This window comes from Sinohyriopsis cumingii, chromosome 5 (assembly GCF_028554795.1).
Source record: "Sinohyriopsis cumingii isolate HCF-2022 chromosome 5, ASM2855479v2, whole genome shotgun sequence".
NCBI classification, from domain to species: Eukaryota; Metazoa; Mollusca; class Bivalvia; order Unionida; family Unionidae; genus Sinohyriopsis; species Sinohyriopsis cumingii.
Window position 1 is genome coordinate 85,900,931 of NC_142965.1, and position 22,566 is coordinate 85,923,496.

Below are 22,566 nucleotides of genomic sequence, written 5' to 3' on the forward strand. Positions count from 1 at the left end.
ATCTTAATCAATGTTTGAAATAAAAAAGCTCAGAAACAATAATTTGGAATAATAGTGAATTCAGACAAGAACATTTTTTAACAACATTATTGTGATACATCTAAAGAATTGTAGCACACACCAGGCCATTGGTACATTAGAGACTACAGGCACAACAACACTTTAAATATTGAAACGTATTTGAAAGACCATTGAACTACAGTTGGAACATCTTTTATTTTGATTTTTGAAAGAACTTTTATGACTATTGTGAACTTAATTCACAGCACTATAAGTTCCTTTTAAATTTTCACTTTTTATATTCTCGGGAAATAAATTGTTTGTTGAATTGTACAAAACCTGTTCGTTTTCGCTCGTTTCAGTTACTTAGTTGAAGACCATAGAGTCGTAACAGTAAATAATGCGGCTAGTCCGGGATAAGAATTTCTCTAACCTATTACAGAAAACTTTATTTTGAAATTTTCGTAGTCCCATGTATTCTTTCACATATTTGAGAAATCAATATTGAAAAAATAATATGCTTTCAAAATGTCATCTGAAACGGAGAACGTTATTTAAATCCTACCTTTTAAAAGGATTAATTACTCCATCTTGCCAGACAATATAATTTCTCTGCCTTAACGAGGCAAAAAATAAAGCATAGTTTGGTCCAATATTTTGGTGACAAACAATCGCTTGGATAAAAGTGCTATGGGTTCGATTAGTAAATCTCTACCTGGCTTTGACAAGAAAGTAATAGAATTGAAATTAAAACACAAGATGGAAATGGTGTTAACATTACTTCACCTTCAGAAGAAAACGAAGAAGTGAATCTAATACAGCTACAAAAAAGAATAAAGATAATTACAGTTGCAGAGAAAGGAAAGAGAGAGAGCGACAAATGAAGCAACACAAAAGAAGGAAGAGTTGTAGTTGAAGAAAGTGGAAAGAGAGAGACAATTGCAATGAAGAAAGGTGAAAGAGATAAACAGAAACATAAAATAATCTAATACTAATGCAGAGATAAAAAGTAGGGTATGAGATACAGAGGCAATGAGAAAGATAAAAGGAAGAAAGGGAATTTCTATTTAGGTTACAAGAATTAGAGCTGTCAAGTGGAAAACATTCGCTCCACTTTAAACAACAGATCAGTTCTTATGTTACCAGAACTATTAGGTTACTATCCCTTTTAAAGACAAAGAAAAAGATAAATAGTTTCTTTATTAAAACAACAATTGCCGAAATTTGACATAGTGAGGAGATCCATTATTACAAGATGTTCTTAATGGCAAAGCTGGTGAGGTCTATACTTCTTTGTCAGTATAACAAATTGCTGATCATGATTTGGTTAAGGAAGGTGTCTTGAAGAGTTATGAGCTGGTAACTGGGACATATCGACAAAGGTTTAGGAGCTGTAAAAATGAAACTGGACAGACCCGCGTAGTATTTGTAATAAAAAAGAGCCAAGAACGTTCATCAAGACTAGGATAACCTTAGACAATTAATATTATTTGAAGGGTTCAATAATTGCATACACAAACATGTTAAAAGTTTGATGATCAAATGGTAGAAACTTTAGGAAATGCTGCTCGTACAGCTGACAATTATTCCTTGACTCACAAATTTACTTTTGTCAGTAAGTCTTCCACTAACAGTTTACTTGTAAAACAATAATCAGTTTCTGTCTCACAGAAGCACTACCAAATCTTAATATGGCACACCATTTATGAATCAAGGATTTGATAAGACTGATCATAAATGTTATCTCTTCCTAAGTACACTATCTTTGCAAGAAGAAAGTGAGCTTTATTTTTGATTACTACAGACTGAAAAGTATACAAATAAAGACGAAGCTATTCATAATGATCTTATTTCTAAGAGGTTACGATCACGGCCTTGGGTTAAAAGCAATGCATTTGTTAGGTCAAACCACATCATGATTTGTATTATGCAGAATAATGAAAGATTCGTGTTGAAAGATTCTATAACACATTTTAGTGATTCTGCTAATCATATCCCTATTAAAATTGTAAGGGACACATGAGCTTCTCAGTCTTTAATTATCATGTACTTTCCCTTTCCCTGAGACTTTTTCCACTTAAAGTGTTCTTATTCAGGAAGTAGACTGCGATTTTAATATTGGTTCTCTCCATCATGTACTTTTGTCATTAGACTTGGTTTCAGGACCCGTGAAAGTCGAAACAGTGTAGTCTTTATCCATAGAGGTTATTCATTTATTACTAAGTAATAACCTAGCTGGAAGAAGGGTTGTGGTTAATCCACTTCTAACTGATAAGCCAAGCTTGGATCAAAACGTCGATCCTATTTAAGATGCAATCCCTGATTTATACCTAGCGTGTGCAGTTATTCTTTGGCAACGAATGATTGACCTTGATCAGGAAATTACCTTTAACGGGCATATGAACTGATCAGGCTTGGAATGAGATCACGTTTGCTACTGGCATGGATCAGTCAAGAGGTATTGATTACATTAATATGTTTTTCCTCTTATTATCTCCATTTTGATCAGGATGACTACGACAATAACTCATTGTCGAACTCGGGCAAGATCATGAGATCTCCCGTTTGTTTCAGAGGGCTATTAGCGAAACGGAAGTCACAGAAGTAACTGTTTGTTATTGTATTAAATTTGGGGTCCATATAAGGAAAAGGAAACCATCTGAAATACTCGCTGGTGACGCGTGGTCAGTGAGATATCAAATTGTTGTTCCTAAGTCGTATAGACAGAATATTCTTAGTGGAGTACATGAAACCAAGTTGGCTGGTCATTCAGGGGTCAGTACGACTTATCATAAGATCTTAAATAATTTTTTTAACCGAAAACTGAAACTGATTTTTTTTTAAATACAGTAAATCTTGTCACAATTGTGAAATGGCAAGAGCCTTAGCACATCGCCACATTAGAGGTCACTGGTGCATTAGAGACAACAGCCACATCAACACAGTGTTAGAATTTATTTGAAACTCTACTGAAAATCAATTACATTTGGACTTAAAAATAACATGGCTATTAAAGTGTTGGTATAAGCAATTTAATATGCCAGTACTAATGGTATATCAAATTATGTTCCACCCATGGCGCATAAATACGCATACATAAACATTCTTACAAAGGTTTTGTCAATTCTAGGCCTATATAGCAACGATGAATTTCCACTCATTCATCATTAGTGATGTATGAATATAACATTAAAAAGTATTAATAATCCCCGTTTTCTAAATGAATTTAATATGGTGCACAACGTCATAGCAATCCTTATGCATAAGAGACGAATTGCGCAGACATCTTAAGTATGAGACAAAGAATTTGAACTGGATGAAAACCTTAAAACTTGAAATCACTTCAAGTAAATTACAAGAATATGATTCGTTGTAACGGTATGTGTACACTTTCCTTGGGATTTATCTACAGGGTTTATATAATCAATGTTACACAGTTGAAAGATCGTGCCGACACTGCACGGGAAATGTTTGGTTACGAGGCACACATACTGTAATTTAATGCTTTGTTGTTGTTTGTTAAACCTATCAGAACGTTCTAAAAATCGAGTAAATTGAGTATTATCCAATAAATACGATAATATCCAAAGGCCTCTCTCTCTCTCTCTCTCTCTCTCTCTCTCTCTCTCTTTACTATCGTAGCAAAATACTGGCAAAAATCAATGAAAATACGAGCGTAAAGGATTTTCGTTTGTCATACGATGATGTATGTGGACCTAAGAAACATGATAATTGTTAAGCCAAACCGACCAAAGGAGAGAGAGAGAGAGAGATAGACAGACAGAGACAGAGACAGAGAAACAATTTTATGGTTGGTAGTTATGTTAATTAAAGCAGAATAGTGTCTTTGATCAACTGTTAATATATTATATTATTTTAATTACCTCTTCGTTGTTGTTCATTTTGCTTATTTTCAATTCCACACTAATTTGCTTGCACCGGTATGGAATGGTTAAGTATTCATTGTTCAAGACTCTAACCATGTGTTTGTAGTACTCAACTTTCTTCATAAAAGCCGTCTTTCAAGTTTAAATCACGGGTGCGTCTTATATTAATTTAATTAATGTGAATAAACTGAAAAGCTCAAAAAAGAAACCAATCAATTTATCAATATGCAACGATGACTGTGAATAGCCACAAAAGGCTCATAACTACATTTTGTAGCGGACATACTTAGCAGGAATATGAGGAGTTCATTCACGCAGTTAGTACAGTTGCCTGTAGTCAATCTTAACTCCTTTCAGATGGCAAACATATGAATTTGTATGTGATATATATATATATATATATATATATATATATATATATATATATATATATATATATATATATATATATATATATATATATATATATATATTACAACGGATCATTTCAATTCACAAATACTCACTTGGACAGGGGCTGGTTCGACAGTTTTGCTGTACTGTGTCCTGTCCAGTGCAATTAATGCCATGTGGAACACCGGGTGGGAAATAACATTTTCTGCGTTGATACTGTACTCCCGTTCCACAACTCTTCGTGCATGGGGACCATTCTGACCAGGGATCCCATACACCGTCAACTAGAAAAAAAAATGACAAGACATTGAACCATATATATAAAAGAAAGAGATTATGTTCATTTAGAGATGTCACTAATATAATACTATTAATTTCCGTTTACGTGTAATGTCTTTTATATTTATATCTAATTTGTATATCTATGCGCAACTCCATGTAGTACTTAACTCAACAGTCCTTCAACTGTTCGATACTTGATGGAACTAAAGTACAGGTTTCCTGGTCTGTTCAGATTAGTATATCCATATGGGATTTCATCGTAGAACTTAACAGGCGCGACCCTTTCATTGTGCATCTTATAGCATGGCTCAATCTGACCTTACTTTACTTGTTTAATAGAACTTAAATCAGCAGAACCTACCTGGACAATGGGTGGGATTGCAGGTTTGGATCTGTTTTGCTGCTCCACTGCAGTTGTTGCCATGAGGGACTCCACTGGGAAAGTAGCAGTTGCGGCCCCTTGATTGTGTTCCATTACCGCATGTCTGAGAGCAAGCCGTCCAATTAGACCATTCTTGCCATACACCGTCGACTACACGGATTTATATCAATCAATTTATATTAGTGTAAAAATGTTGAGAGCTTAATATCGTTTCATACACTCTCGCACAGAGCAAATAAGATAGCCTCAAATTATGTTCAAAGAAAGAAAGTTTAAATCAGAAAGGAATAATACTCTTAATCGTTAATAATAATAATAATAATAATAACAACAATAATAATAACAACAACAATAATAATAATAATAATAATAATAATAATAATGATAATAATAATAATAACAATAATAATGATGATAATAATAATAATGATAATAATAATAATAATGATAATAATAATAATAACAATAATAATGATGAAAATAATGATGATAATAATAATAATAATGAGAATAATAATAATAATAATAATAATAATAACAATAATAATGATGATAATAATAATAATGATAATAATAATAATAATAATAATAATAATAATGATAATAATAATAATAACAATAATAATGATGATAATAATGATGATAATAATAATAATAATAATCATAATAATAATAATAATCATAATAATAATAACAATAATAATAATAATAATAATAATAATGATAATAATAATAACAATAATAATGATGATAATAATAATAATGATAATAATAATAATAATAATAATAATAATAATAATAATAATAATAATGATAATAATAATATTAACAACAATAATGATGATAATAATGATGATAATAATAATAATGATAATGATAATAATAATAATAATAACAATAATAATAAGATAGAATAGACATGACAATATTCCGCAAATCTTATTCCAAAGTAAGTACAGTATACACCATTATTCAAATTCATTTATAAATTTTATATCTGCTAAAGATTTGTACAATATTCCCTTTGAAAAATGTAATGCAGAAATAAAAGATGCATTTGATGATTTTATATTGTTGACGAATAAGGTAAAATGAACATTGCAAAGACAAAACGATGCTTTTACAAGATAATTGTAGAGGAGTAATAATTGAACGCTTTGGAAAGTTAACATATACATAAATTTGTTTAAATTGCTATTTCAGTAAAAAGTCTAAACGATTCTTTTGTATTTAAGTAGAAATATGAAAGTTATTAATTTCTGAGTTTTAACACTTTACAACATTTAGACCATATTCCTACTGCATGCAAAACTTAGGCAAATAAAGAAGAAGAAAAAAAGTAACACAAGTAATTGTAACCCATTTCGATGCAATTATATCACATGGTTGTTAACCAAAAATATGGCTATGGAAACATAGGAAATTTTTGTCAACATGCGTGTACATGGACAGACTAAAATATAAAATCGGACAGAAAGAAAAGCATTCAAGAAATGAGTCTCAAACGTATGCACATTGAGATTACGGCCGGATTTATAATACCGATAAATGAAGATAAAAATCATTACCAGGACACATATGAGTACTGCAGGACTGATGCTGTGTATATTCCCCTGTGCAATTGTGTCCATGAGGCTGACCAGGAGAAAACTCACATATCCTCGTCCTTGACTGTGTTCCATTGCCGCAGGTTAAAGAACATGCTTTCCATGTACCCCACATGGACCAGATACCATCCACTGACAAGATAATATAATCACATATTTTGTGCACCAGAGAAAATTGTGTGCAAGAACGTTCTGATGTTTACTAATTGTACACTCTCTGATATATACACGTGTAAGTTCCTCATTTTTAATAAGGTATATATTCATGAAATTAAGATAAAATAGTATATACGTTTTTATTGTAACATAGGGAAATATTTTATGCATATACAAGTGAGTAATATATTCAGTCACATCAGATGTTTTTATAACCATTTAATCATGAAGTATTTAGTTTAAACTGAACGATCAAATTAATTCTTCAACGACTTAAGCAATATAACTGAGTGAGTACACACTAAAAGTTAATTTAACATCTTTAAATTGGCCATTATCCGATGCCATCGGTCTTAATAATATCGCTTTAAAATGTATTTAATTCTTTGACCGAAATAAGGACGATGTAGCTAGAATTCATTTGTTAACAGTTTCCACAGCAAGTAAGTTCACACTATTTTTGTGTATATTGACGAATTATACCTGCACACACTTTGATTATACCCAAATCATTGTGATTATGGAAAATGCCTTACCTGGGCACAGACCCTCATTACAGGTCTGAATTTCATGCCTCATCCCAGAACAGTTGTGTCCATGTGGACGATCTGGAAGAAATATACACTGGCGGTCCCGAGTATGGGTTCCATTAGAACACGTCAGAGAACACTTCGACCAGCTGCTCCATAGCGCCCAAGACCCATTCGCTAAATGCAAACATTGAAGAAACGTTTGAATGTCCCCGCTATATACAATGTGTGTGTGTGTGTGTGTGTGTGTGTGTGTGTGTGTGTGTGTGTGAATTAGATTTTTAACGTAGGTTTAACAAGTTTCCAGACATATCGCTACGATATCTGCAGCGTGGCAGTTTATAGTGATGTCTAGCACTGGGACATCATGCATCAGACATGTAACATCGCGTTCCACCCAGTCACAGTATCCTGACAACAGACAGTCTTAACACTAACCTCTTCATGCTGCTAGTACCATTTTTATAAGTCTTTGATATGGTTCGGCCGGGTTCGAACCCGCGATCTCCCGCTTCAGAGGATAACGCTCTAACCACTTAGATCAGCCAATATGTACAACATATATATATATATATATATATATATATATATATATATATATATATATATATATATATATATATATATATATATATATATATATATATATATATATATACTATTGACTTTAGTGAACCACTGCACATTCAACAAATTCAATACACATTACCAAACGTGAATGTACTACTCTGAGTGGACATCGCATCTATTTTGCAAAATACGTCTCTGTGGTGAACAATATGAACATTTCCACTGCCAAATACCTGAAAAGTTTACCAAGAGAAAACGAGGAAAGAATTTATGGCATAAGACCTTTAATAAACATTGACGAGAATGTCTGCATATAATTTTAGCTAAAACATAATGAAAGAATACATCATTAGGACAGATATTGTTTTATTGCAACAGCAAAAAGAAACAACAACAACAAGAAGAAAAAAAACTAAAGCTCTTAATATCAAACAACGCAAACCACATTTTGTACATGTATTGCCAGTATGCAATTACGTATCATCAAATAGTTTTAATTTCGATACTTCATTGATACGAGCAAATTTCAAGAATTTTGTGTTGCTTTCTCTTCTAACACAGACAGTCCATACAGATCATAATTATCACCTATCAGCAATAATGCATTGCAACTCTGTTTCTTAAAACGTCAAAAATGGCAGTAATAGACAGGAAGGACTGAGAGAGTTTATGATCGATTTCTCAGTTTTATGAATGTGAAGTAAAAGCTGTCGCTCCTGGTAATACTCAGAGTCAATATATTTTTGCCTTACCTTCTGCAACTATGACTTAGTCGAAATTTGGCTGGAAGAGTGATCCCTGTTTAATACTGAATAATTGGCAATTTTAACAATGGTCTTTGATTTGTGTAAATTATTTCGAGACCTGTGGCAGTTTCAGTATTTACCATGAAAGTGAACACAAATTAATACTATCCTGACAGTTTTAATATACAAAGAAAAACAAAACTATGCATTTATTGCTTTATGCCAGTTATTTGATGACAAAACAATCTACAACAGTCTCGTCATTGTTTTATGATTGATTTATGGAGTTTCCTAGGAACCATTATTGCATTTTAGTTCAGATGTTTCTGTTTTATAACTGGACAAATAATATTAGCTTTTTTCTTCTCTTTTTATTGGTATCATGTATTAAATGGAACAGTTTTTGTCTTTTTTTGCCACATTGCATTAAAAGTTTTAGAACATTTCAACATATATACGTATGTCCAGTGTCTACGGATACCTGGTACCAGCGTTCATTACTTCCGTCTTAACAGAAATAGCAAAGATATTTTCTTCTGAGCTAACTTCTTGCATACATATTTTAGTTGACATCTACTAATTTTACAAGTTTAAATTATATTTGTCTGCCAATGACAATTGGAGAAATAAAAGTGCTATATTCTTGCGTGGATTCGTTGCCACTTTTAATAATGCTAGTCTAACGTACTTCGCCTGCTCGTAATTATTCCTATACCTTGCAAACGCCTAGATAGACATAATTTCAAACACGATAAAAAAATTGTACCTGGACAAAGGTTGCTGTTGCATGTCATTGTTTCTGATGTGCTTCCGTTACAGGGAGTGCCATGGGGGACTCCGTCAGGGTAGAAGCATTCTCTTGTCCGTGAATGCTCCCCAGTATCACATGTTTTAGTACACGCTGACCATTGGGACCAAACTCTCCATACACCATCAACTTTTCAAAATAAAAGACTGGCACAAATGAAATGTTGCACAATAAAGACCATATCTTCTCTCTTTATTTCTTTCTGTCTCTCTTTCTTTCGCTCTCTGTCTCTGTTTCCCTCTCTCTCTCTCATATGTGTTTAATAATTACAACTAAAATGAATCATTTTGTTTAGGTGTTTGTGTTATATTTCATGATGCATTGCATAAAGTGTCAATCTTTGGTTTGGAACAGCTTGCTTGTGGGTCATACTACTGTAAAACAGGAACACCCATGCAGGCTCGAAATCGGAATCTCATGATATGTGGTAATTAGGTTATTAGAGGTTATTAGAGGTATACTATTTGTAGCATGTGCGCGTATAAGAACCATTCATTTGACAACTACTGTTGTCTTAAGGTCCTCGGAAAAGGGGGGAAACATGGGCCTGATGCCAGACTCAAGCAGGAGTTTATTCACTCAGTAGTGTGACCCCTTGCGAATAATGTTTCATTAAATAGTTAATATTATTTGTAATAGTTTTTATTGGCTTTGACAATTTTTGTTTGTCTTTTACGAGCAAATATTCTCATTAAACACAGAAACATACCCTTTCTGATTAAACGAAACGCCGGAATAATGTCATCTCACTAAGTGTTGTTGCACTGAGAGACAGGATACTACAAAATACATCTGCGTACAAGTTGAATCAAACTTCAAACAACGTGGACCATATTCTGCCGGCACCTTATGGCAGTTGATGTGATCGATAAGCGAACATACAAGGTAAAAGTTGTTTTCGTGCCTATTATGTAGATATAGTGAAATTCAATTTTGTGTGGCAACTGCATTCACTAACAGACCCGTTCTCGATCCAACACTGAAGCCCTAAGGAAAATTAGTGGCATTTAATATATGCCACATGATCATAGTATGAGAACCAAAGCTTGTTTCATACGAAGCAGAATAATAATAATAATAATAATAATAATAATAATAATAATAATGACTATAATTATCATCATCATCATTATCATCATCATCATCATCATCTTCAATAACACCAACATCAACATCAATCATAATAGTGATAAGGAACAGCAGGAGACGATTGTAAAGTTGATTAAGATTTACGTGTATAAGATCCTTTTAAAAGACTTTAACATAAATTTACTATTATGTAAATCATTAAAATCGGAACCCATCATACCTGGACAAGCACTGGTATTACACCTAATAGTTTCCTTCGACTCTCCTGTACAATTTGCCCCATGCGGCGCCCCAGCCATAAAATCGCAAGTTCTTGACCTTGTCCTTGTACCGTTCCCACATCTCACAGTGCACGGACTCCACTCTGTCCAGAGAGTCCATTTTCCATCAGCTTCGAGAAATAGTCGAATAATTAATAACTTTACCTCTACTGGTACCTGATTGCAGAAAATTTCAATAAGAAGCCAATGGCGCCAGTACTGCGTATATATTTTGCAGAACATCAGAGACCTGTATTCTTCCATTATATATTTATAATATTTCTTTATAGATACTGTGTTGAATTTTGATTATCTTTGAAATACAAGTCAAATATATTATTCAAACATTTCGAACGAAAAGAGCTAAATTAAGCTTTCAATCATCTGGTGAGGATATGAATGTATACTTCATAAATGAACCTCAGTATTACATTTCCATAGCATAATTCATATTTTATCTGTCGTTTTTTAATAGAAGGACTTTTTCGTAACAATTAGTTTTGAAAAGAAGGACTTCCTTGTAAATTTGTAACTATCATTTGGAAACGATGGACTTCTTTGTAACTTTTAGCATCTAGTCTCAACATTACTGGATTATTGCTAAGATTTATGATATAGTCTTATAAATTTCAGCTTTTCAGTTCTAATACAGAAATATAACATGAAATAATTAAAACATCCAGATGGCCCTTGACTGCAGCAGAAGGTTTCTCTAATCGCGAGCTGGATGCTTCTTTTACCGTTCATACTTGCTTGCAAACAGCATTAAACCAGACTTGTCGTAGCATAATGTGCCGACAGGCGTGAGTCTATGCAGTTTTCTAGAAGTAATCAGCAAAACAATCAACATAAACCGTGACCTACCGGCGCAATATGCAAAGGCAGATGCAAGTCTATTTTGTTTGCAGTTGGTCTCGACGTATAAACAAGGATATGCGGTAATGATCGCTCGAAACGCTATATTCTTCCTAGCTTTCAGACACATCATTCTTATATCTCAATGGTTATCCGTGTGTGGGATTATTGAAATTAAGTTCAATTTCACTTTTAATTTTGACGAATACTCTCAGTCTCATTTTCTTCTGTAAATATTTCTTTTTAACCTCTATTTCAAATACAGAAAAGGCAGACAATTTCATATAACAAAACTCACATATTCTAAATTATGCTGTTAGTCAACATGTGCGGTTGACGGGATAACGAAAACGTTTACAAGTTTCGTGGAAACCATAAATCGGAATTCAATGAACATTTTTGACGGATTTAAGACACGACCTTAAACATATGTATCCAGTGTTTTGTGGGTTTTTATGGCACTTTGAGGATGTTGTTAGCTATATCACACAGAGAAAATGTGAGTAAAGTGCTTTCCATGGACACACAGAGGCAGCTGACTCTGGCAGGTTGGGGTGGGTATAGATAGAACCCTGGAATATGAGTGCGACTCTTTACCAGCTGAGCTACCGCTCCTAATGCAATTTAAAGGAATCTAAGTGATGGTTAAAATTATTTTTCTTTTTGTATCATTAACAAAAGATGCTTTGGGTGAATTACATATTAAAAAAGTAAATGATAATAATAATAATAATAATAATAATAATAATAATAATCGTTCTGAACAAACCTGGGCACGGAGAAGGATTACATGTTCTGTTTTCGTGACTGTTTCCATGACAATCGTCTCCGTGTGGAACTCCGTCAGGATACTCGCATGTCCTAGACCTAGACTGCGTCCCGTTCCCGCAAGATTTAGAACAAGAGTCCCAAGATGTCCAGAATGACCAGGTTCCCTCAACTTAATGAAAACGAAATGATGCAGTTATATATTCACCTAAATCGGCTACATGCGTCCCTGTTTTCTTTCTAGTAGGTTAACTATGTTGACTAGATTTACAAAGAACGAAGTCTTCAGCAACTGAATAATACTTAAAATCCTTTCAGCAAAATGTTTAACTACGCAATATTTACCTACAAAGCTATCCGGCCTCTGCTCTCTGAACTGTACTAGTATTTAGTACAAGTTTCTCGCTTTGATGATGGTTTGAAAAATATAACTCTGTACATTCTAATGGTCATGTATTACACTGGTTGCCTCCAGCAAGTTTTGGCATAATATTTTCAAAATAACGTTTAACCACTTGTAATTAACAATTGGATGGTTCGTATGTTTTCCGTACCTAATTTGAAGCAATATTTTAGCATTGCTCCATACATTCAGTGTTGCTTAAAAATTATATCGCTGTAAATAACATAACTGTACATCAGTCTGGAAAGATTAATACTTTTTTATCGCTATCCTCCGGTTTTTACACTATATGTTGATATATGATCTAATCTAAGGTTAGGTCTTCGAACGTTCTAAGGACTGGCGTCAATATATTTTTGACGATTTCGCTATGTACTTAGCTGACCAATTTTGCGGTAAACACGGCCTGAAGGGAACATAAAATGCTAAATATACTCTACAGTATTGAGCATATCTTTGTGTGTAGGAATTTATTTATTCAGATCTCATCACTCGTTGTAATGATAATGAGTGAAATTATAGAAGGTATGTTTAGGTTCAAAGGCATATCGACAACGGAAAACTGACCTCGATATCTCTTTTCCGACTGGTCTTTGATTTTCTGAAAGTGAATAATAATATTTACCAGGGCACAGTCCAGAGGTGCAAAAACCCGTTTCTTGCAAGGGTGCCGTACAGTTTTTACCCTTGGGATAGTGAGGGTTAAACTGACAATCTCGGTTGCGGGTATGGGTACCATTGCCACAAGTCTGGGAACACCGTGACCAACCGTTCCATATGCCCACACGACCATCAACTTTAATGAAAATAAATAAGCTTTACCTCGGTGAAATGATGACATGGGTCGCACAAATTTAACAGTTTTAAGAGATATATTCTACAGGGTTAGATATCATTCCTTTCGGTATACATACATTTGCTGATTTGGTAACACATTAAGTTATTCTTTATAAACCAAGTGCATAATTCATATTTTATTATTATTTTGATTCATGGGTTTCTTTTATATCCCATGCTTTTAGAATAACAATGAAGAACACACACAAAATGAATTTCTCCCATGTTGTCTTTAAATGGTTACATTAACGTTAGAATATGTGTCCTTTACATCCATATATTATGCAGCCATCTCATGCTGTATGTATGTTCATCAGTGCTGTTGTTGTTTCATAGTAAAGAACTTGAATAAGTATTATGTAGCGCGTCTGGTTGCATTATATATAACATTTAATGAAAACAGCTCCGAGAAGAAATGAAAACATTACTATTCCTATATCATAGAAAAGCATTCAAAGTGATTAAATAAGGTCAATGTAGACAGCAAAAGATATTTAGAAGAGCTGTGTTTGTCATTACATTGTTGTAGTGCTTATTACAATTATTGATAAAATTCACATTACATTCAATCATCGAGGCTATATAATTCCCGAACAGCTATTACATACTATGTGAGTTTATTGCAGTGACGAATGTATTCTAAAGTTCACATGTTGCCGTCAGATTTTCCTGAAGGTGGATGAAACGAGAACAAACCCGAAGAAAACCAACTGTCTTAGGAAATAATGCATTTCACACATATATCTCTTCATATTTTGTGATTTTGCATGAGAAAACATGGCAAGAATAACTTACGGTCGTTCTTTATATTAACAAACTCTAAATTGATTGGAATCGGTAATTTGTCAGCCTGCATGCTGTGTCATAGACGTATTTATGGCTCAAGAATGAAGCTGGAAAGACTGGCATGTATGTAAACAGGTATATAGATATAAATTTTATTAATATGTTCCTACTCGTATGCTACACATTCCAAACTAATGTTGTCTGAATTAAAAATAGCTTTACAGTATTGTTTTTATTCATAATGAAGTAGCATTTAAAACGTTATTACTTTGATTTCATTTAAAACAATAATTACAATATTCAGTTGACAATACATTTTTTTCCAATTCGACGATAATTACAAATAAATAATAAAACTTATGTTGTAAGAAAATGGCTGATAGGTTTATTGTAAGGTGCAAATTCGTTGTAACGCGGATATTACCACGGATAAAAAAGAGCATCGGTACATCTGTTCTGCATACACCTTGCAAGATGCCAATGACTACGAATACAATAATGCCAGAAATTTAAGAATATGTAATGTAGATGAGAGGTCTCAAACACGCGGCCAAGCCGTATCCTGTGGCCCGCAAAATGATTGGCGTCACAAGGTTTCATGAGAGGTAACAAAAGTAGTGCGACCCTTGGAGCATCGAAAATGCCCTCATTTGGCCCTCAGGGTGGTTTGAGTTTGAAACTACTGATCTAGACAATGTTATGATTATCATTGTTATATCTAAATTATATATTACTTAGATCTAAATTAAACGCTCTTTTAAATATAGCTGAAGAATGGACATTTTAAATGATACTAAATAATGAACGTTACAAAATAGTATAAGGCTATTTTTATTCAGACTGCATCACATTGCACTGTGTGCCATGTAATTGCCGACACCCACCGCCTATAAAGCCTATAATCTATTTACGTTACATTTGTATTACTCTGATCATTTTGACAATGTCGTTTCGTACCCTTTGTATTAGTTTTACTGGTTATAGCGGTTGATATTTTTTGCGCGCTGTATACAGCATAAATTTTACCAAGGCAAGCTTTTGAGTTCTAACCATGAATTTTCTATGTACAGAGGGTTCCTACGTTTACTAAAAATATCATTTTCAACGTTGTACTCGACCTTATAATTCTAAATAACAAAGGTTTGCTCTGACGGAACAATGTTTGGTTTTAAATTTTTAAGGTGTGAATGGATTAAATAATCCTCAGCTAGACTGGGTTTGTGCCAGATAAATACTTTCGAAGACAGGTGGTAGGGTACGATTCATAGTGGACCTGCGTTAAAACCATACTTATATAAGATATGATAGTTGTGTCACAATAATGCTATTTTAAATTTTTGGTCTGTTTTGGTGGAGTTAATACATCAACAGCGTTACCAATTATTGGTGCGGTCAAAAAAATGAGTGTGTGTGTGTGTGTGTGTGGGGGGGGGGGCTACAACAACTCTAGGTTTAAGGGAAAAACTATTGTCTAAAACTATTAACTTACGAGCGTTCACAACAAATGCAGTATATTTTTTCACACCGCTCACTTGAGGATACAAACAACAATTAAGCAAAGAATCAAAATCCTCCTCCCGCATTGTTGAAGCAACTAACGTAACGCCATTAATTACAGCACCACACTTTCATGCTATTTAGAATCCTACGGAAGATGATGAAGTGCTATAAGTTTGGTATTGTAAAATTACCGAACGAAATGAGAAATGAAATACAAGATGCATTTGGAGACGATCCAAAGAATTTTAATACGTCTTAAAAGAATTTACAGAAAAGAAAGAATAAGAGCGAAACAATGAAAAGACCCCCCACCCTACCCCCAACCAAAACAGGAGAGACTAAACCAGATACATAGTGAAAATGTGGCATTGTCTACGATGCAACTGATTTAAGAGGATGAGAGCTGAGTCAGCAGTTTGCATGATATAACACAAATCAATATTTCCAAGTGCAGCCATAGAGAAAGTGGAGTCATAAATTTGGACAATACCATTACGTATTCGTGCTAAATTCCTCAGAGGGTTAACACTGCAGAGCACTATAGCAGCATACTATTTTTCACTCTAAAATTGAGAGATCCGGAGCAGTAATATTTGTAGACGACGACCTGGTATACACTTACACGAACAATAAACATATACCTTGATACTAGAGCAGAGTATAATATCTTTTTAACACTAAACCACTTAATTTTCTATGAGACATCAGTAAATCATAAAAATCAAGATTGACTAGCCTGGTGTTATATTTTCTTCACAAAATCACATTCATATCTCGGCAAAGTACTGAGAAGAATACAATATTCACCGTGCATTAAGACTAGATGACAAAACCAATATTCAGTGGTACAGCTGCATACCCTTAAGATGTGTGCATGCAAGCATATAATCAAATGTCGTCTGCTAGGATACTGAAAACACTTATATAATTCATTTTTCATTATGTTAATAGCCGAGACCATTTTGCGGCCGTGGTTCGGCTCTTGCTCGAGGGGAAAATATATTTCATTATAACTGAGAAATACTTTGCTTTTTGAAGAGCTTGATAATACTGTAACGTATATCATATTCTCCGCAAACAGAATAATTATGAGCTCTGCAATTTGAATAAAAGTTTTAATCTATACGCCAAAAATATATACAAAATAAGACGTAATACAATGAACCACAAGTAAGTCGCATGCAAAAAGGACCTAAGATAATTCCTATTTCGCAGAACACAAAGTCTAAATCGCGGCATGATTGAAAAAATCTGATTTTTAAAAAAAGTAGCCTCCGTTAGAGAGTGGTACGTAGTGCATTTCATATATAATTAGCCGCAGTGACAGAATCTATAAACAAGGCAGTGTTAATTTAAAAATAAAGTAAGAAAAAATACTGAATCCGTAAGCTTTGAAGGTATTATTTTCGCAAAATAAGATTTATATTAAATTGACTAGATATACTTTTTCTTTAATTAAATGGTACTCTACCTTCAAGACGTGAGATAAGACAATATGATATGATTCTGCAAAGGGCAATATTATCGTATATACTTGCTTATCAGTGGAGTCCATCTGCAAAATGAATTATGCCCGGCAGATACGTCTGTGCAGTTTGTTAGGAGTAATCAATAAATCAGACAGCATAGATCCTGAACTGCAGGAGAATTATGTTAAGGCGGATCAGTATCTACGTTCATTACAGTTTAACGCGACTTTTTAGCGGGTATATACAGTTGTTAATTTGAATGCACATCACAGGCTTTATTGTGGACGTTCAATATCAGGGGTCGTAAAATATATACACAATTAAAGTACATAGGATGCATACACAATTGAAGTACACCATATATTTTTTAGAGGAGGCAACCTTTTAGGTAACTGTCTGTTGTTTATATATATTTTTAATAGATGTTTTTTGTACCAATAATCAAAATCTATTCCGTTTGTAGGTGTAATGCGTATTATATCATAATAATAATCACTACAACAATGTAATGACACACACTGCTCTTGTATATATATTTTGGTGTCTACACTGACCTTATTTAATTCCTTTTTATGCTTTTCTATGATATAAGAATAGTAATGTTTTCATGGTGGTGTTTGATTCCTCCTGCGCAAGAATCCTCAATGTTCTTTGTAAATGAGCAAATGCGACATTTTCTAAATATATTAGCTTATTTCAGTTGGAAAAACTGTAAATGACTAATGGTCATTGATTGTACATGAATGTCAGCGACGGCCTGTCACATAATGTCATTAATTGTTACTAAAATCCTCTAATTGTGGACAAACACGCATATATCTCCTGATTCAAGTTCTGTGTTAATCAGTCGGTTGCAATATAGAAACCTCATCTTAAATGTCTATCAAGTATGTACATCAAATTGCCTGATATTACAATAAACTCTTTTTAACAGAATAATGATTGTTGCTAGATGATAATACCTAGCCTGTATTTTAAATGCTTTTGTTTTTAATTCTTTTCACAATTTGTACACCTGTAAAATTATTGCAGAAAGTAAATAAATGTATTGAAATTCCTTTTGCATTCTACCATTGTTAGAATTAAGTTATTTTACAGATTTAGTTGTGTTGGAGGTTTCTATGATGCAACTGACATAATTCCAATTTTGTTAACATTTTGGTTTATTGTAAATATATTGTTTTGCATAACTGATACAGTAAATGTGTGTACGTGGAAGCAATTTGTTATAGCCTTATACTAAACCAAATTATCAAATGACGGGTCTGTCTGGTGTAATCATTTGTAACTTGCGTTCTTCATATCTGCACTGCCTTCCAAGTAAACGTATTGCGTACCTATAATAACTCACAGCTGGCTCTTGTATGTAAGCTACAAAAAGGCAAATTTGTCACTTGTAATTTTACTATTATTGTTTCAGTTTGGTACGCCTTGCAATTGTGCGGAGCTTATATTTATTTATATAATGACCTCTACGAACAGCAATGTTGTTCTCAGTTATAGAGAAAACATTCACTTTAAACAAAAGACCGAACTTATGATCTTTAAATAGCACGCTTTACGTCTAGGACACACTAGGCAAATTACTAACATTCTATATGTTAAAGTATCTAAGCTTTATTGGTGTGTTAATAAATGATATCTGCCCAAACTAATTAGCTGAACCGGTGAATATTGATGTTTGGGATCTAGTCTTAATGGTCTAGCGGAATTTCAGTGAATATTGATGTCTGGGATCTAGTCTTAATGGTCTAGTGGCTATTCAATGTATGTTTGTATTTTGCTATCTTGAAATGCACTTATGCTAGTGCGAAAAAAAGTATACTGCATTAGTAGATATTATTCAGTTCTTTATCTTATTATTGTCGTACCGTGAACAATATTTTACTACGCTAGTTAGTTTAAATTTTGATGTTCAGTACTATCGTAATACGAATACGAGGTGATACGTATAATGTGATTGCGCAAATTATTTTGGTTTTAGTGGGAGAAAGGTTATACTGCTGTAGCATTTTTTGTTCTTGTATCTTTTGGCAATTTTCATTAGACACACATTTCTTATTAGGATATATATATATATATATATATATATATATATATATATATATATATATATATATATATATATATACATAGATAGACAGATAGATAGATAGAGAGAGAGATAGATAGATGCATGCAGTTGATTCTATTCTTGCATGAAATGGATCAAAATAGGTATTTATTTCGAAGCCATACATAGTATACCTCTTAAAACAACGATCTAATTAGTATTTAATTTCATGAATCTTCCAGGAGGATGGAACATTAGGACAGACATGAATACAAACGAATACACAAATATCTAAAAATCATACATACGTGGACAGAGGTTGATGTTGCAATTATCTGTCTGAGAGCTAGGACCCGAACATATGTGTCCATGCGCTAAATGGGGAGGATAGAGGCACGTTCTGTTCCTGCTGTGGGTACCACTGCCGCAAGTAGCTGTGCAACCAGTCCATTCTGACCAGGCGGACCAAGAGCCATCCCCTGTGAAGTCAAACATACAGATATATAGAAGGCCCGGCCAGGATTTATATCCACTATACACTGAATCAACCTAAACGGAAATTCGCAAAGCATCATTGGTAAAACGAAATTGTGCATTATCAGATTGCAATTTTATTTTCACTAATATGCACATTGCGATATCATTCCTGCTAATTTTGTTAATTGTTGGGCGATATCGGAATAAATATTTTCTTTAAAAAAAATGGAAAAGTAGAGTTTAAAAACTGAAAGTAAAATGATTTCAAAGTAACATAAACAACTTACAACAAGCACAGTAACTGAAAAGGTGATAGAGCACGAACATTCACAAGGTTAATCATTAGGCGAGTTCCCAATAGCGTCAGTTATCAGTATAGGAGGTGATTATTAGTGTTGCTATGCGTCCACTTTTGTGTGTTTGTATACGTGCATGTATATAAGAATGTATGCGAGAGAGAGAGAGAGAGAGAGAGAGGGTGGTGGTGGTGGTGGTGGTGCAGAACTGCAAAATACAACTACTCAACTTTACATCTGTCAAAGAAACTGTCGATCCAGACTCCTGCATTCAATACATTCGGTTTATTTTACCATTTCCTTGATAAGATTTTAATCTATCACTACAAAGAAAACTACTCGGAAAACCGCCACACTCTGCATCAATCTATATGTTTTCAACCAAAAACTAAATAAACTGCTTCATTTAAAATAAACTATGGCCAAAGAACAAATTTAGAATCAGCTGCAATTCAATTTTGGTTTTGCTTCATTATTATAAAAAAATCAAAGATGCCTAGCTAGCTATAGCAACTCCAGTGTCAATATAATATATATTTCTATTGTAGTAATCCCTCGGTGGCTCGATAATAGACCTATTATACTAATTCTGCGGTATTCAACTCTAGTTTTGTGAGTCAACTCCAGGTATATATAACTTATCATATTGTGCTATTTCTGCGTTATTCAACTCCTGCTCCGTGAGGCAACTCTAATTATATAGATCTAGTCATATTGTATTAATCTCACGGTGTATCGATGTCGCCCTATGGTAATGTTTCGGAGGTATATCGATTTAGTCTTATTGTACTAATCCTACTGTATATCGATTTGGTCTTATTGTACTAATCCCGCTGTACATCGATTTAGTACTAATGTACTAACACCGCAGTGTATCAATTTAGGCACATTATGCTAAGCACGCCATAGTCATCAGCTGCTTATGACGCTGAAATAAATGTAAACATATTTACAGGGTATTCTCTCCTTCTCTCTCGAATGAGAGACACAACAAGTTATTAATGATATTAGCTTGATTTAGATCCATTTTTATTTATTATAACATTTTCGTGTCTTTTTCTTAATTATAAAGCGTCTTTACCATCCCCAAAAGAATGCATCAAATTGTGGAAGTTTAAATAAAGAAGCCCCATCGTAGTTGATATAATCCCTAAAATGGCACTAATGTGACCTTCAATTTAGTATGTCAATATCGCTTTATTAATTCCGATCAAATTAGCGTATTAACATGCACACTCACTCTTCTGATTACTTTACGTATGGAAATTGGCTGAAATCTTTTTTGATCTTTGCTCTTGTTGTTTCCTTCTTTTAAATACTCAAATTTAGTAACATTTTATGATAACACTCTCGTAATCTGACTTGATTATTTTTGCTTTAAAAAAATCTTCATAAATTTAAATTTAATAGTTTTTTTTGTCGTACCTACCCAGATGTGTTGGAAGTAATCGGAAATATATTTATATTTGCTATGGGTATTTTGTTTTACCATCTATCTTTGTTGGTAAATCTAAATAGCTGTGCCCATTATGACTGTGATAGTTTTAAATACAGTCTTGTTCTAGTTCGGAGTTTTTTCACATCATAGGACTTTATCACTCTGAACATTTTTCTGTCAACCTTTATCTGAGCAAACATCAGTTGTTTACACTAAAGTGTAAGATTAAACTTTTTCGAAAGCGTTAGAAATTAGTTTCTTAACAAATCTAACTACCTGTTGGCTCCGGTGTTGTCGTCGTCGTCGTTGTAGCTGTAAAAACAAATGATATGCAAGCAATCTATTATAATACAATCTTCCCATTTAGACTCGGCAACGTTCAATACCCCCATATATATATATATATATATATATATATATATATATATATATATATATATATATATATATATATATATTGTAATTTGCTAGATATGTTGGTTCAGCTACTAATATCATAAATATAAGGCCAGTTTGTTTCTTTAATTTCAGATACAATCTCGCAAAAGTTCTGGTTCCTAAAATAAGCTAACTTCAATATCTGAAGTGTGGTATAATTATGGGATCGTCATTTTGACCTTGGTTATCATCAGCAGAGAGGGAGAACAGACCTTTGGCTGAAACGTCATTTTTGAAAAATAAAAATGAAAAATATAAGGTCCATAACGCCAAACCGAAGCCTCTAACTAAAACCGAGAGTGTCTCTAATTGGGTTAGTTTATTTTGTTACTTTAGCTTTATCGTTCGTGTTTTTTTAATTATAAATTTGTATGTGCATTCGTTTACCCGCCGGACGTTTCAGCTGCTGTAGTGTGTGCGTAATTACTTCATTATTATACCACATTCTCAACCAAAGATTTTATCAAGACGATATCGTGATCGAAGATCATGCAAATTTATCGTGATAAATCCGTGTGGAGTAGATTGTGCTTTTG

At 33.4% G+C, this 22,566-nt stretch overlaps 1 protein-coding gene across 1 annotated transcript in view; it reads right to left on the bottom strand.

Annotated features, from left to right (window-relative positions):
- The window catches only part of LOC149799666 (SCO-spondin-like), a 123,598-nt gene that overhangs the window by 49,710 nt on the left and 51,322 nt on the right, over nt 1-22,566 (bottom strand). Inside the window, exons 15-24 of the mRNA XM_089959020.1 lie at nt 21,869-21,904; nt 19,690-19,860; nt 13,362-13,532; nt 12,335-12,505; nt 10,671-10,841; nt 9,320-9,490; nt 7,244-7,414; nt 6,513-6,683; nt 4,924-5,094; nt 4,394-4,564 (exon numbers count right to left, since the gene is read on the bottom strand). Coding sequence (XP_089815146.1) covers nt 4,394-4,564; nt 4,924-5,094; nt 6,513-6,683; nt 7,244-7,414; nt 9,320-9,490; nt 10,671-10,841; nt 12,335-12,505; nt 13,362-13,532; nt 19,690-19,860; nt 21,869-21,904 — 1,575 coding nt within the window. The remainder of the gene's footprint in view (nt 1-4,393; nt 4,565-4,923; nt 5,095-6,512; nt 6,684-7,243; nt 7,415-9,319; nt 9,491-10,670; nt 10,842-12,334; nt 12,506-13,361; nt 13,533-19,689; nt 19,861-21,868; nt 21,905-22,566) is intronic.